Genomic DNA, 15095 nt, shown 5'->3' with positions numbered 1-15095 from the left:
AGGAGATTATAGTCAATGTCAAAATGATACTCAATTCAAATGGCCAAAAAAAATTAAATATTTAGGAATTTATATAGATGATAATTTAAAAAATTTTATAAATTATTTACCATTATTTAAAAAGTTTGAAGAGGATTTACATGGATGAATTTACCTATAACGTTAGTAGGTCGGTTTAATTGCATTATGATTAATATTTTTCCAAGAATACATCTTTTTCAAACTTTGCTGATAATATGATCTCAAAAAATTTTTTATGGAAGTATGAATTGGGAAGATTACCACTTCCTAATTTTAAGAATTATTCTCCAGCAGCTCAAATGAGATTTCTTACTTCTTCATTTGAAGGAAAGAGAAAACCTGCATGGTTTCAAATAGAATTGGAAAAGATAGGAGAGAGTAGCAGAAGAGTGTGTGCGTGTGTGTGTGAGATCGATATATAAAAATTAATAGTAGGTGAAAAACAAAAACCACTGTTGAAACACAAAGTTTGGAATAAGATAAATGATGAAACTGGAATTAAAGGAAGTGTGTTGCCTCAGACACTGTTATTTCAAATTAATCTTATACCTTTTTCAAAGATTAATTTTTTTTTAGTATTTGGTCCTGTAGAGTATCTTCAAGAATATTGAAAATTGTTATGACAGAATTAAATGATGTCATTTCAACAATTAAAGGATAAATATAGGATATATGGTAATACTCTTTTCTGCTATTTCCAATTGAGAGGATATTTAAGAGAAAAACTGGGTTCAGCTGTACTATATCTTTTTATTACAAACAGAAACTCCTAAACATGGAGTTCATAAATTTAAAAAGGTGGGAGACAGATTTGAATATTATAATTAATGAACAAAGATGGTCAGAGGTTTGTTGAGATTCTTTGACTAATACTATTAAAATAAAGGTACAGATTAGTTCAGTCTAATTTTTACACCAGCTATACTTATGCTGCAAAAATTGAATAGAATGAAATCAGACATATCGGTTCAATGTTTTACATGTGATCAAGAGGTGGGGACTTTCTTGCGTTCAACATGGTCATGTCCCAAAATAAGGCAGTGTTGGGTGGATTTGGGGAACTTTTTAAGGAGGTTACAAATGTTGTATTTCTGCAAAATCCAGATCTCCATTTATTGGGGAATATACAAGGGACAAGACCTAAATTCAACTTATCAATAGATGAAGTGGAATCTGTTCAGTTTGCACTAGCAGAGGGAAGAAAATGCTCTGGAAATCAGACTCACGTTTGGGTCTGGAAAGAGAGAATGTGGAAATTCACAGTTGTATTCTTTTAGGGAAAAATAGAGTACATTTTTACAAATATGGCACCCATATATGCAAACATTAGGCTAAATATGCACGTCTTCTTCCTTTCCCTTCAGACCTGTCCAATCCTCTCTGTAGAAGATTGTGTGTTTGTGCATCTCAGAGCAATTCTTTTTCTAGTTTATCTCACTAGATGATTGTCCTTGAACACAAGGGGGTTAGGGAAGGGGGAAGTGTAATTGTTGAATTTTACTGAGGTATTAATTAATGGCTAAGGCCATGCATAGAAAACATTAATAAGAACCTCCAGGGAGCACTGGGCCCCTCAAGGCAGAACAGCACGTAAACAAATCCAACTGCCCAAACTCGTCGCTCAGCGGGAGAAAGTTGGTTTATTGTCCTCGGTTTCCAGCCTTCGGAGGTGAAGCTGGAGGATGGGCCGCGGCGTCCAGACATCCCCGAGATAAAGCGAGGAGCGCAAGGCCTCGGGACTCGACCCTCCGCGGGCCACTGCATGGATGAGCTGCGGCAGGAGGCGGCCCGGGCCGCACCTGGCTCTGGCGGCGGTCCCTTCCCCGCCGGCTGCCAGCGGCAGCGAGCGCAACCCCCGCCCCCCCGCCCCCACGCGACCCCGGCCTCAGCTGATCCTCAGGCCTCGGAATCTCGCCCCAACTCCCAGGCCAGGCAGGAGCAGCGAGGTTTCCGGTCACCCTCCTCCTCCTCCTCCCGGGACACTCACCTTCAGCTGCTGCGGCGCTCGCATCTCCCGCAGAGCCGGGGACACCGTGGAGGGGAGGCGGCCGCCAGGCACCGAGCCCAACCCCAGGCCGCGCCGACTCACTGAGCCGCTGTCATGGCGTTCCCTCCGCCACCGAGCCAGCAGCTGCCTCACTTCCTCCTCCCACTACCTGTGGGGGCACGGAGTGCGCGTGGTGTCATGCATTCAGGGCACCCTAAGGAGACGCACCCATTGCAACTGGCCCATGGGGGTCGTGCATGCACAAACAATGCACACACTGGACGAATCATGCAATTTTTAGAGCGTGCATTCTCAGATGCACAACAAGTTCTCCAAATATCACGGGCAATATTTACATTCTGCACAAATAAATATGGACAAAATATTTTTAACTTGGTGCCCAAGATACATAACCGACTGTCAAAACAAAGCACATGCTATGATAATTAACCATAAATCCACAATAGTTGTTCCTATCGGTGTGAAAAATGGTTGAAAGTGATTAAACTCGCACCATTCTGTGAAAAGTAAAGGAATGCAAAGTATGGAGATAAAAGCTTGAGAGTAGACAGTACTAGCTAGTGGGCCCCTTCCTATCAGGAGCCCCAAGGATGCAAGGATCTGATTCAGGCAGGTACAGTGACCTAAGTCGTTTATAGCTAGTACTGCACTTGCTTAATAGAGACTGAATATTAACTTAGAAGCCCCTAAGGAGGGAATGAACTAATTAACATAACATGCGATGTATGAAGAAGGAGGAACTGAGTGAGACTTGGATTGATGGAGGGAGGAGAAGATTGTAATGAACTAAGATTCTGATTGGAAGAAGGTAACTGAAGGTGGGGTGATGTTGAGCCCAGGACTGTACAAAAGAGTGATGATTCTGAATCTCTGGTGTGTCTCCAAACCAGGGGCACCCGACTCTGCAGACTCGAAATAAAGCTGAACCTGTTCTCCAAGACTTTATCTCCAGCGTAGTGATTGTGAACACTTTATATTTCACAAGCTTGGGGACTCGTCCGGGATCCTCAACTCCCACTGCTTGGTGACTGGCTATCGAAGAACGAGAAGGCGCACCCCACTGATTTCAGTGGGCTCCGATTTCCTTGCTTGTCGTCAGCGGTTTGAGCGAGTGATACCCGGACAGGAGACTCTGGAGAACGAGACCTAGGAAAGCTCCGGTAGAGGGAGTGGAACAGAATGAAGGGACTCTGGTAGGAGGAGTGGTTCGGTCGGGGCAACTCTCGTGCACAAGACCCGGATAAGAAAAATTGACTGTTAAGTACTACTCGGGCGACCGGGATTCTGTCAGGAGTGAGTGATCTGACAGGGATATGGGTAATAAGACTACCCGAGGGAAGAAGGGACTCCAGAGTGGGGGGTCCCGGGATTGACATTCCGCTCGATAGTCTGTTGGCGGTGGATGTTAGGAAACTGGGGTCGGGGAAGGACCCAGGGAAAGACTAAGGAGACTATAATAAAGTTTGTTATTACAAATGGCCTCAGACTCCGATTCTGGAGTCTTCGGTTTGGTAGGCCCGACTGGGGTCAGATGAAGATTGGATATGTCAGAAATTAAATTTATTCATAAATGAAAGAAGCCCTCCAGACCCGGAGGAGTCAGATTATGCAGCATGTTGGATCTGAGTGACCGAACTGTTTAAGGTTGCTGTAAAAAAAAATGAGGAGGAAGATGTACCTCCCTGGGATCTTTTGAAGCACCTGCCCCCGCCATATGACAGTCAGAGGGGAGGATCATCAGGGTGCTGGTGATATCCCTCCCGGGGATCACCGATTTGGTGAGTGAACCCGTTGGAAGGGTAGAGGCCAGTGCCCCTGAGGGGCACGGAAAAACCAGAGAAAAAGAGAAATACTACAGGATGATATAAAATCCTTTCCGTTGGAGAGAAAGGAACAGAAAGATCAAGCCGATTGGCAAATGTTCCCTTTGTGGGAGGTTCCCATAGGAAGGGCATTGAGATTTGTCAACGTTCCTCTTAATAGTACAGAAGTGAGAAACTTTAAAAAGATGAAAAGTCTCTTAGAAGACCTCCTAGGCTTGGCTGAAGAGTTTGATCAATTCTTGGGACCTAACATTTAAACCTGGGGTGAAATGCAATCGATATTAGGAACTTTATTCACTGCAGAAGAAAGACAAATGGTCCGGCAGGCAGGAATGAGAATTTTGGAGAGAGCACCCCCCCCCCGCCCCCACCCCCCGGAGACCAGAAGCTAAATTTCCAATTGTTCAGACAGGCTGGGAAAAGCAGCAGGAGGAGGGAAGGAGGAATATGCAGGATTTAAGAGATCTAATAATAAAAGGAATTAGAGAAGGCTGGCCGTTGGTACTCGGGATGATGAATTCATTAAAGAGCTCTTTGGAAAGTGGCGCCTGTTAGCACAAGAAAGAAAAGAGATAGGCTTGCAGGATGCCAAACTAACACTGTAAAAGTGGCAGAAGGGGGGACAGTAAACCTATGGATGTCCTCCAGAAAGAATGTGCATATAGAAAGGAGCAGGACAGGAAAAATCAGGAAAGGAAAAAAAGCAAAGGGTAGGCAGGAGAAGCCTCCTGGACAGGAGGATAAACAAAGACTACATAGTCAAATGGAAGTCCTAAGGCTGACGAAGGAGGGAGAGATGAGTGAAACCGAGTACTCCTCGGGAACCCCCCCAAGGACACAACTACCATATCATCTGCCTGTATCTAGACCCCGAGCCAGCAAAACCCAAAGTATTTTCGGATACTGTTAGTACTCGAATCCAGAGCCATGATAAATCATCCGGCCACTGTAACAAAGAAGTTAAGATTTAAAGTCTGTGGAAAATTCTAGCAGCTTTTGTTCAAACACGTTTGTTTGCATTTGCTCAGTTTAAAAATTAAGCTGTTCTCAGTGAGGACAGAGAGAACACAGCATAAAAACATAAGATACCAGCCAGGCAAATTGGCAGGAAGCCCAGAAGAAGAGATTACGCAGCCAGTTTGTGCAGAATACTACAGAGCAGAGAACGAAGACAGCCAGGAATACTCTTAAAGTGGCCACACAAGATACCAATTTGTTTGCAATTTAAAGTTGAGCACATACCCATGATAAAGATGTGATTTCTTAACTTAATGAGGCAGCAGATAAAGTATCTAAAGGGTTATCAAGATTGGGACCCCAAAGATTTAGTTCAACATGAGTTCTCCTCAACGAGCCTTATACCTTCCAACCAGGAGATTAGACTCCACCAGAGGGACGCCTCTGATAGAGAAATTGAGCGATGGAAATGTTCCGGTTGTTATTATGTTGATGTACTTGAGTTTTGGGTAACCCCAGCAGGCAGGGGGTTACTATTGTGGGAAAGTGGGACATTTCAAACAGGAATGTCCCAAATTAAAGAGGGAAAGGGATGCGATCCCTCTGATGACTTTTGGGGAGGATTAAAGGTATCAGGGGTTTCTTCCAGGTGGGACTCAACAAAGAGGATGCTGTTTTTCTGGTGGACACAGAGGCCACTAGATCATCATTAAACGTTAGATTCACTCGTCCACAATTAAAGATATCGGAAGTAGGGGGGAGAGTCACGAAGACCCCTCTGATCAAGGGGGTCTGTGTGAAGTATAAAGACAGGGAGGCAATTGGAGACCTGATTCTGGTTCCTCAAGCTGGGGTGAATCTGATGGGACGAGATCTGCAAATTAGACTAGGAGTCGGTACCGCTCCAGTGGAAGGACGTATAATGGTGAAATTGTACATTGAGGGAAGAGGATATCCAGGACATTCTGGACTGTGTCTGGGCTGGAGAGGGAAACAGGGGAGGACTGCAAATAACCCCACTCAAAATAACCCTAAAGGAGGGGTTCCAGCCAGTATGGGTGAAACAGTATTCTATTTCGGTAGAAGGACGAAGAGGCCTTCAGCCAGTTATTGAAAATTTGCTGCGAGATGGAATGCTAGAAAGTTGCATGTCTCCTTATAACACCCCTATCCTCCCTGTACAAAAAACAGATGGGACTTTCCGCTTGGTCCAGGATCTACGAGAATTAAATAAGATTGTTCAGACACGACATCCAGTAGTCCCAAACCCCTATAACATATTGGATCGAATTCCCCCGGAACACGAGTGGTTTAGTGTTGTAGATTTGAAAAATGCTTTTTGGAGTTGCCCCTTGGATGAGAATAGTCGGGACTTGTTTGCATTCGAGTGGGAGGACCCTCACTCGGGAAGAAAACAGCAGTATCAATGGACAGTCCTCCCCCAAGGGTTTACAGAATCTCCCAATCTATTTGGACAAGTTTTAGAGCAAGTAAGAAGAACACTCAAGCACTCCAGGAACACAGTTAAATCAGTATGTAGACGATCTGTTGATTTCAGGAACAAAGGAAAATGAAGTTTCTGAATCCACTATTGAGTTGCTAAACTTCTTGGGAGAGAAAGGGTTAAGAGTTTCTAAGAACAAACTGCATTAGTCGAACAGGAAGTATTTGGGTCACTTGATTAGCCAAGGGAAAAAGAGAATCAGACCTGAATGAATGCTGGTATCATTGGTTTGTCTATACCTAAAAATCAAAGGAGATAAGGAAGTTCCTTGGATTAATTGGGTATTGGCGGCTGTGGATAGATAAAAATGCACAGAATGTCCGATTCTTGAATGAAAAACTAAGTAGCGAAAAAGGAGGAGTGCTTGAGGAACAGCAGGAATTTAATCGCTTGAAGAAAGACTTGATTAATGCTCCAGTCCTGGCCTTGCCTGATATCAATCAACCTTTCCACTTGTTTGTAAATGTGGAAAAAGGGATAGCTTTGGGAGTGCTAGCTCAGAAAAGAGGAGGCTAGAGGCAACCTGTGGCATTCCTCTCAAAAATGTTGGACCCAGTCACGAGGGTGGCTGGAATGCATTCAAACAGTAGCAGCCACGGCAGCATTAGTGGAAGAAAGCCGAAAATTTACCTTTGGAGGGAGTCTGGTTGTATTCACTCCCCACGCTGTCAGAACCATTTTAACTCATAAGTCTCACAGACTCGAGAATTTTAAAGTATGAGTCAATCTTAATGGAAAAAGATGACTTAACTATTTGTACAGATAAAAGTCTGAACCTTTCACAGTTCATGTACTCATCAGGAGAAGATAAAGAACCAGAGGACTCAGGGCATGACTGTAGCGAGGTGGTCGAGTTGCAAATGAAAAGTTGAGATGACTTAGAAGAGGAGCCCCTCTCGGAAGGGCAACGGTGGTTCATAGATGGATTGTCAAGCTGTATAGATGGGAAGAGATACAGTGGATATGCTATCGTTGATGGAGTTAACGGAACCAAAGTGGAAACTGGGCGTCTGCCCGGCAGCTGGTCCGCTCAGTCCTGCGAGTTGTATGCCCTAATGAGAGCCCTGAAACTGTTGGAAAGGCAGGAAAGTACCATATATACAGATTTGAAATATGCGTTTGGAGTGGTGCACACATTTGGGAAAATTTGGAAAGAACGAGGGATGATAACAGCAAGAGGACATGCTCATGAGGAACTAATTGAAAAGATTTTAGAAGCATTAATCAAACCAGATTTTAGAAGCATTAATCAAACCAGAAAAAATTGCCATATTACATGTACCAGGACATCAGAAGGGAAACTTACCGATAGCTCTTCTCAGAATTTAGACAGCCCCACGACAAGACATTAGAATATCCCCTTACGAGATGTTATGTGGACTCCCATATTTGGGGCGGGTCGAAGGAATACCTACAGTCGAAAGTAATGATGTGTTTTTAAGGAACTATTTACTGGCAGTCTCTCGTTCTCTTGCAGATTTAAAAGCTAAGGGTCTGCTGGCGCAGAAGCCTTCTCTGGATTTCCCTGTCCACTCTGTGAATGCTGGTGACTGGGTCCTGATCAAATCGTGGAAATAAGAAAAGCTTCAGCCCCGGTGGAACGGACCATATCTGGTACTGTTGACCACAGAAACAGCGGTCCGAATGAAGGAAACGGGGTGGACACATGCTTCAAGAATAAAGGGACCAGTGGACCCACCACCAGCCACAGAAGGAAGGAAAGAGGAGTAAAAAGGGACAGAAAAGAAAACTACAATAATGAAACTTTTACGCTTACTATTTCAATTTGTACTTATACATACCATAGTTTTGCGTGTTGAACCTAAAAATTCTTTTATCTCTCTATGTACTAATTATGCTAAGAAACAAAATCAAACCGATTGTTGGGTATGTGCGAAAAGTCAGGAGTTCCCTTAGTATCTGTCTCTCTCTCCCTTCATGAATTGATATATATACCTTGCCCAGCAACAGTGATCCAACCACTGAAGTTAAATACAAACGATGGTCTATACGACCAACAAGGTCAGTAACTACTCAGTCTGGAGTGTGGCTTCCTTTTGAGGAGGGACTTAAGAATATAACTTTTCTCTGTAATATAAATTGATCTTCTCCATTCCAACTAGGAGTTTCCAATTGCATGCAGAATTGGACTGTCACACGACTGCGAATTCCGCAGCCTGTAAATGGCACATATTGGGTGTGTGGATGTAAAATTTATTCATGGTTACCCGGGGAAAAGGAATGTTGGAATCGGACAAAAGGGTTTAAATTGACCCCCACACCTAAAGGTTGGAGTGGATGTTGTTACCTGCTCTACTTAATTCCCCATGTCCGCGTTCTTAACCAGCTACCAGTCTCGTCCCATGGGCAAAGCAAAAGAAAGTGAACAATAATGTGTTTAATCAGAAATACACGGTAAAGAGAAAAAAGGAGGAATTGTGAAAAATGGTTGAAAGTGAATAAACTCACACCATTCTGTGAAAAGTCATGGAATGCAAAGTATGTAGGTAAAAGCTTGAGAGTAGAACGTACTGGTTAGCGGGCCCCTTCCTATCAGGAGCCCCAAGGATGCAAGGATTTGGTTCAGGCTGGTACAGTGCCCCAAGGTAGTTTATACCTAGTACTGCGCTTGCTTAATAGAGACATGAATATTAACTTAGACGCTCCTAAGGAGGGAATGAACTAATTAACATAGCATGCGATGTATGAAGGAGGAGGAACTGAGTGATACTTGGAAGAGAGAAGAAGATTATTGTAATGTACTAACATTCTGACTGGAAGAAAGTAAATGAAGGTGGGGTGATATTGAGCCCGGGACTGTACAAAAGAGTGATGATTCTGAACCTCCGGTGTGTCTCTAGACCAGAGGAACCCGACTCTGCAGACTCGAAATAAAGCTGAACCTGTTCTCCAAGACTTTGTCTCCAGAGTAGTGATTGTAAACACTTTATATTTCACATCTGTAAGTACACTATCTACACATGTTACCCAATGAAGCAGATGTTCTTGCAAGTCACACACAGTTTTTTAAAAAATATACTGTACCCAAGAACTTAAAAGCACGATAAGCAACCACAATCAACTTGACATTTTGTGGTCCATTTGTTCTGGATCCTCCTTATGTTGTGACATACACATAATTTTGAAGTCATTTGTGCAGAATTGTTTGGGGCACTTATGGTTCACCAACTCCAGAAGCCACGCAGCCTTAAAAAGAGCAGAAGCCTATATTTTTGTGTAAATACCTCGGTCGTGGTTCCGGAGTCCAACACATAATTTTCTGTCAGTTAGATGCAACTTCTTTTTTTTTTAAATAATTCACCTGCCCACCAAAGTTCAAACCCAAGTATCAAATTCTGGATCCCTCTCCCCATTAATGTTTGGAGTCTAACCTCTAGTCCAATTTCCCACACACAATCTCCAGCAATAACCCACTCACAATGATCCAAACTGATCCAACTTTTGGATCGACGTCATTAACAAAACGCTCTGTGAAGATCGCAACAGGATAACAGCACCAATGAACAGAAAGATGCATGGAACCCAAGCTCTAATCCTGAAAACCAGAGTAAATGTTTGAACAAATAACAAAAGTGACAGACGCAAAAGAAACACGGGATGCTGATTTCCAGCTGAAGCTCAAATAAATTCATCGTATGGATGGGAATGACATCTTGGCTTTGGTTGGTGTTAAATGCCACAGCCCTGATAGATGAAAATGCCTGATAAAAGGAATAGTGGGGCTCATATCCCAAAGTTAGATACTAATCAGATACACAGAGTGGTATGTGTGCGTCTGACAGAGACATTGACCAACTGAAGCTTGACGCACAGTGAAATTAAGTTCACCTAATCTAAATTCAATTGTTTATTTTTAATTCAAACATACTCCAAAGCACTTTTTAAATTCAGTTAATGCAATTCAAAGCTTTTACTTTAGCTTTGCCCACACAGAAGTTGTCAAGAAAGAAAGCAGCAAAATTTGATTTATTATAAATGTTAATTATAGTTTTAAATCATCTTTAGTTTTGAATCTTCAAAGATAGATGATGTGTGATAGTTTAGAAGTAAAACAGTAGGGTAAAATAGTTGATGGAAATACAAGACTCACATTCCATTACTTAATTTGCTGGCATCGTGAACAAGTGCAGACAAATGAACCCCTTCCACCAACAGCTCTCGCACGTCATCTGTGATAAAAATTATTTTGAAACAGCAAGGTTAGAGTCAAACCACATGGCTGTGTTAAAAGAAATAAATCTTGGGATGAAAGAGCAAAATAGCTAATGTTTTTGAAGATTTTAATATGAGATTTCACATCCAAAGTACAGAGTAACTATGGATAGATGTTAAAATTCTCAAAGATACACTACACTTAAAATCACCAATGCCTGAAGAGGGCACACAAAATCAGTGAACCGGTGTGGACTCGAAAGGCCAACATGGCCTGTTTCCGCTCCGTAAATGGTTATATGGTTATATGGATAGAAACAATTGAGGACTTGGGAGATGTAATAATTACATAATCTGTGGAATGCGAGTGTTTAAGAATAATATTGTAAACTTGAGGTAAAGGTTTGGAACATGTTATTTATGATGTTTAACTGAAAAATTAAGGAAGTGACTGTGTAAACCTGAAATGATAAATTTGATTTTGCTTTTATCACATGACAAAGGGAAATTACATTAATGTCATCATAATTAACAAACTGGCCAAGGAAGGGATAAACCGGTGGGAGTCAGAATAAAGAAGTTTGGTTAAGGGTACTCACTTGAAAGATTTTATTTCATACGCAAAGTCATGAAGCCAAGAGTTAATTCTATGGCCATCTCAGAAAAAGTGGAGAGGATGAACGGAAGTTTAAAAAAAAATAGACTTAGTCCAGACCATTCAGAAAACAGGGAAGTCATCGGCAAAACCACCCAGTGCAACACCCAGTTGAATGACTGGACTTTTCCTGTCACCAGTTCACAAGGACAAGCAGCAAGTTTGTCAGAGGAGATCGTTACAAGTGGAGGAAACAATGGTCCCTGAAGGACTGGTTCAGGAGTAATGTTCCAGAGCTAAACATCAGCTAAAGGATAAGAAGCAGGTTCAAAATTCAAATCATTTATTAGAGTACATATATGACATACTACCTAGATATCCTTTTTCCTGTGGGCCAGGGAGAATTTCTGCCCATCGGTAACTTCAAGCTGTACTCAAGAAAAATGTGTATGCAAAAGCGAGAAATGTCAACAAGCTAAATGTGCAAAACAGAAAAAAATAAATATTCAGCAATAAATAATGTACAAAGTAAGAGTTCTAAAATGATTCTCTGATTGAGTCTGTACTATACTAGTCTGATGCTGGAGAGGTAGCAACTGCTCGTGAAGCTGGTGACATGTCTTGTAGCACCTATACCAGTACCTCTTTCCTGATGGCTGTAGTGAGAACATAGCATGTCCTGGGTGGTAAGGATCCTTGATGATTGCTGCTGGTCTCCAATGGATGGTGTCCACTACCTTTTGCAGGGCTTTCCACTCAAGCGATTTTGATGTTCCCATATAGCAGGTCAGCACACTTTTCACTACACATTTGTAGAAGTTTGCCAAGGTTTCTAACATCATCCCGAACTTACACAAGCTCCTGTTGAAGTAGAGGCCCTGACATGCTTTCTTCATGATGCCATTTGAGTGTTGGGTTCAGGAAAGATCCTCCAAGATAGGAATTCCTCCCAGGAATTTGGGTTTGCTCACCCTCTCCACCTCTGATTTCCCCCAATGATCACTGAATCATGCACCTCTGGTTTTCTCTTGTGAAATGAGCTCCTTGGTTTTGGTGACATTGAGAGTGAGTTTGTTGTTGGTGCACCATTCGGCCAAGTTTTCAATCTTGGCCGACTCATTTTTTAAAAAAATACAGCCTACTACAGATACACAATCCTTTATCCGGATATCTAAAATCCAGAAAGCTCCAAAATCCGGCAAGTGGGGAGAGAGACAGCAGTGCAAGTCGGGCGATGGGGGGGCGGGAAGAACGGCAGCGCGAGTCGGGCAGGCGAGGGGAGACAGCAGCATGACTGGAAGGGGTTTACAATTCTCAGACTCAATGAAAAGGAACATCTTTTCCGTTCCTGCCCCATCCAGTTTTACTCAAGTCTAACAGTACCAGACATTTCAAGGGTGAGAGCGAACTTCCTGGCACCAACACACACAGCATTGCACGTCTTTTCATCCCGTCACCTCTCCTGATAATCAGGTCATCACTATGATCCCAAGGGTCTCAACATTTACCTTTATACATTAGGTGCTGATGGAGATTGTGGAGATGTTCCTGCCAATCCTCACTGATTGGCGTCTGGAGGTGAGGAAATCCAGGATCCAATTAGACAGTGGGGTATTGAAATTGTATAGGAACAGAAGGAAATTCAGGAGAACAAGGGAGGTGTATAGTCCCAGGCAAATGCACACAGGGAAAAGAAAGGGGAATGGTGTAATGCAGGGTTTCCCAACCAGGGGGTGCGAGATGGCGTCCCAGGGGGTGCGAGATGGCGTCCCAGGGGGTGCGAGATGGCGTCCCAGGGGGTGCGAGATGGCGTCCCAGGGGGTGCGAGATGGCGTCCCAGGGGGTGCGAGATGGCGTCCCAGGGGGTGCGAGATGGCGTCCCAGGGGGTGCGAGATGGCGTCCCAGGGGGTGCGAGATGGCGTCCCAGGGGGTGCGAGATGGCGTCCCAGGGGGTGCGAGATGGCGTCCCAGGGGGTGCGAGATGGCGTCCCAGGGGGTGCGAGATGGCGTCCCAGGGGGTGCGAGATGGCGTCCCAGGGGGTGCGAGATGGCGTCCCAGGGGGTGCGAGATGGCGTCCCAGGGGGTGCGAGATGGCGTCCCAGGGGGTGCGAGATGGCGTCCCAGGGGGTGCGAGATGGCGTCCCAGGGGGTGCGAGATGGCGTCCCAGGGGGTGCGAGATGGCGTCCCAGGGGGTGCGAGATGGCGTCCCAGGGGGTGCGAGATGGCGTCCCAGGGGGTGCGAGATGGCGTCCCAGGGGGTGCGAGATGGCGTCCCAGGGGGTGCGAGATGGCGTCCCAGGGGGTGCGAGATGGCGTCCCAGGGGGTGCGAGATGGCGTCCCAGGGGGTGCGAGATGGCGTCCCAGGGGGTGCGAGATGGCGTCCCAGGGGGTGCGAGATGGCGTCCCAGGGGGTGCGAGATGGCGTCCCAGGGGGTGCGAGATGGCGTCCCAGGGGGTGCGAGATGGCATTCCAGTTTTTTTAATAAATCCATGCTTCTACAATTTGGATAATATGTCGGATGATGAAGAGCTGAAGGAAGATCTTACTGAACTGCGCACAAATCAAGCTCTTGAAATGCAGTTTGAAAGCAAAACTTTGGAACTTCGGCAATGGACACGTTTCCAAGACTTTGTGGAACAGCACTAACTGTGCTCATCCCATTCGCGACGACATACTTATGCGAGTCTGGATTTATTGCTCTTTTGTCAATCAAGACAAAATCTAGAAATCACTTGGGTGCACAGGCAGATGTGCGAATTGCCATCAGCAACAAAGTGCCATGTTTTGAAAAACTCAAGCAATAAACAGGAACAAAAGAGTCATTAAATTTAAATTGGCTTATGAACATTTGAATATTTGTTCTTTAATTTTTTAAAGAAATTTCATGCAAGGATGAAAATTTAATTTTTTTGTAGGGTTTATGCAACTTTTAATTTGTTGTAATATTTTTTTCTTTTCTATATGTTTCAATTTTGTTTATATATTATTAAAAATTGATTATTCAAATTTGTTTTTGTCACCTTCACCTTTATTCTTAAATAAATTATTACTTTAAGGGGTGCAAGAGCATATTAAAATTATGCAGGGCATAAAAAAGGTTGGAAACAACTGGTGTAGTGGATGAATCAGATTCATCCCCCATGTAAAAATTATGAATAATTCATATTTGTATACTGTATGTGAATGAATTTGCAGGGACAGGAAATAAAATGGAGCATAACGAGACTTGAGTACATCAATTTTAGATGAAAATTGGGACAACACGCTTGATCTGATTAATACTTAATTCTGTGCATGGCATTGTTCAATACAATTTAAAGTTGTATACAGAACACACATGACCAAAGTTAGATCATCTCGTTTTTATATTGATATTGATCCACAAAGTGACACAAGTAAAATTTTTGAGGCCTCTCTGATTCATATGTTTTGGGAGTGTCCAGAATTGCAAGAATAATGGGACAATTCTTTAAAATTCTTATCACAGATTCTTAGGATTAAATTAGAACCCTGCCCTTCTATTGCTTTGTTCGGTTATTCTCAAGAAGAGTGTGAGAGATGAGTAAAACTAATATGAAAATATGAAAGATGAAGAAAACTAGTATGGATAAATGTGTAATGAATAAAGCCAGTATGAATAAGATAAGGATAGATAACAGAATGTAGGAAGTAAAGTTAGTCCGAATAAGATAAAGGTCTTCTAGCCTTTTAGACAGAATCAGCAAGTTCCGTATATGTAATTAGTAAGCATTAGACAGAATTAGCAAGTTCTGCATATAAGAAGTTAGTCAGCTCTGAGAGTTGGGAAGGTGTGAATAAGGACAATGACATGATGGGACACCAACAGGATACCCCCTGGTCCTCCAAGTTCACAGAAACAGCAAGTAGGCAGACAGGATTGCCTAATGCCAAACTCATCCAGGAGGCAGAAGAATGTAAGGGGGAGGGTACTTCTAGACTGAAATCAACTGTATAAAAGTTGGGTGAGCCCCAGTGTATGTGTGTATTC

The 15095-nt window shown here is 43.3% G+C and overlaps 1 protein-coding gene across 6 annotated transcripts in view; it reads right to left on the bottom strand.

The window, feature by feature from the left end:
* The window catches only part of cnot6l (CCR4-NOT transcription complex, subunit 6-like), a 134826-nt gene that overhangs the window by 115638 nt on the left and 4093 nt on the right, over positions 1 to 15095 (bottom strand). For 3 of the 6 annotated variants that reach the window (XM_069926768.1, XM_069926772.1, XM_069926769.1), the window contains exon 2: positions 10425 to 10503. The exons of 1 other annotated variant lie outside the window; for it this stretch is intronic. Coding sequence is in view for 1 of the 5 variants with exons in the window: in XM_069926769.1 (XP_069782870.1) it covers positions 10425 to 10431 (7 nt within the window). In the remaining 4 variants the exon portion in view is untranslated. Of the gene's footprint in view, positions 1 to 2008; positions 2179 to 7619; positions 7725 to 10424; positions 10504 to 15095 lie in introns of those variants that run through there. 2 more of the 6 variants (XM_069926773.1, XM_069926771.1) reach the window with 2 other exon arrangements.

This window comes from Narcine bancroftii, chromosome 3 (assembly GCF_036971445.1).
Source record: "Narcine bancroftii isolate sNarBan1 chromosome 3, sNarBan1.hap1, whole genome shotgun sequence".
Classification (NCBI taxonomy): Eukaryota; Metazoa; Chordata; class Chondrichthyes; order Torpediniformes; family Narcinidae; genus Narcine; species Narcine bancroftii.
The sequence above is the reverse complement of the archived record's forward strand: the minus strand, read 5'-3'. Positions and strand labels throughout refer to the sequence as shown.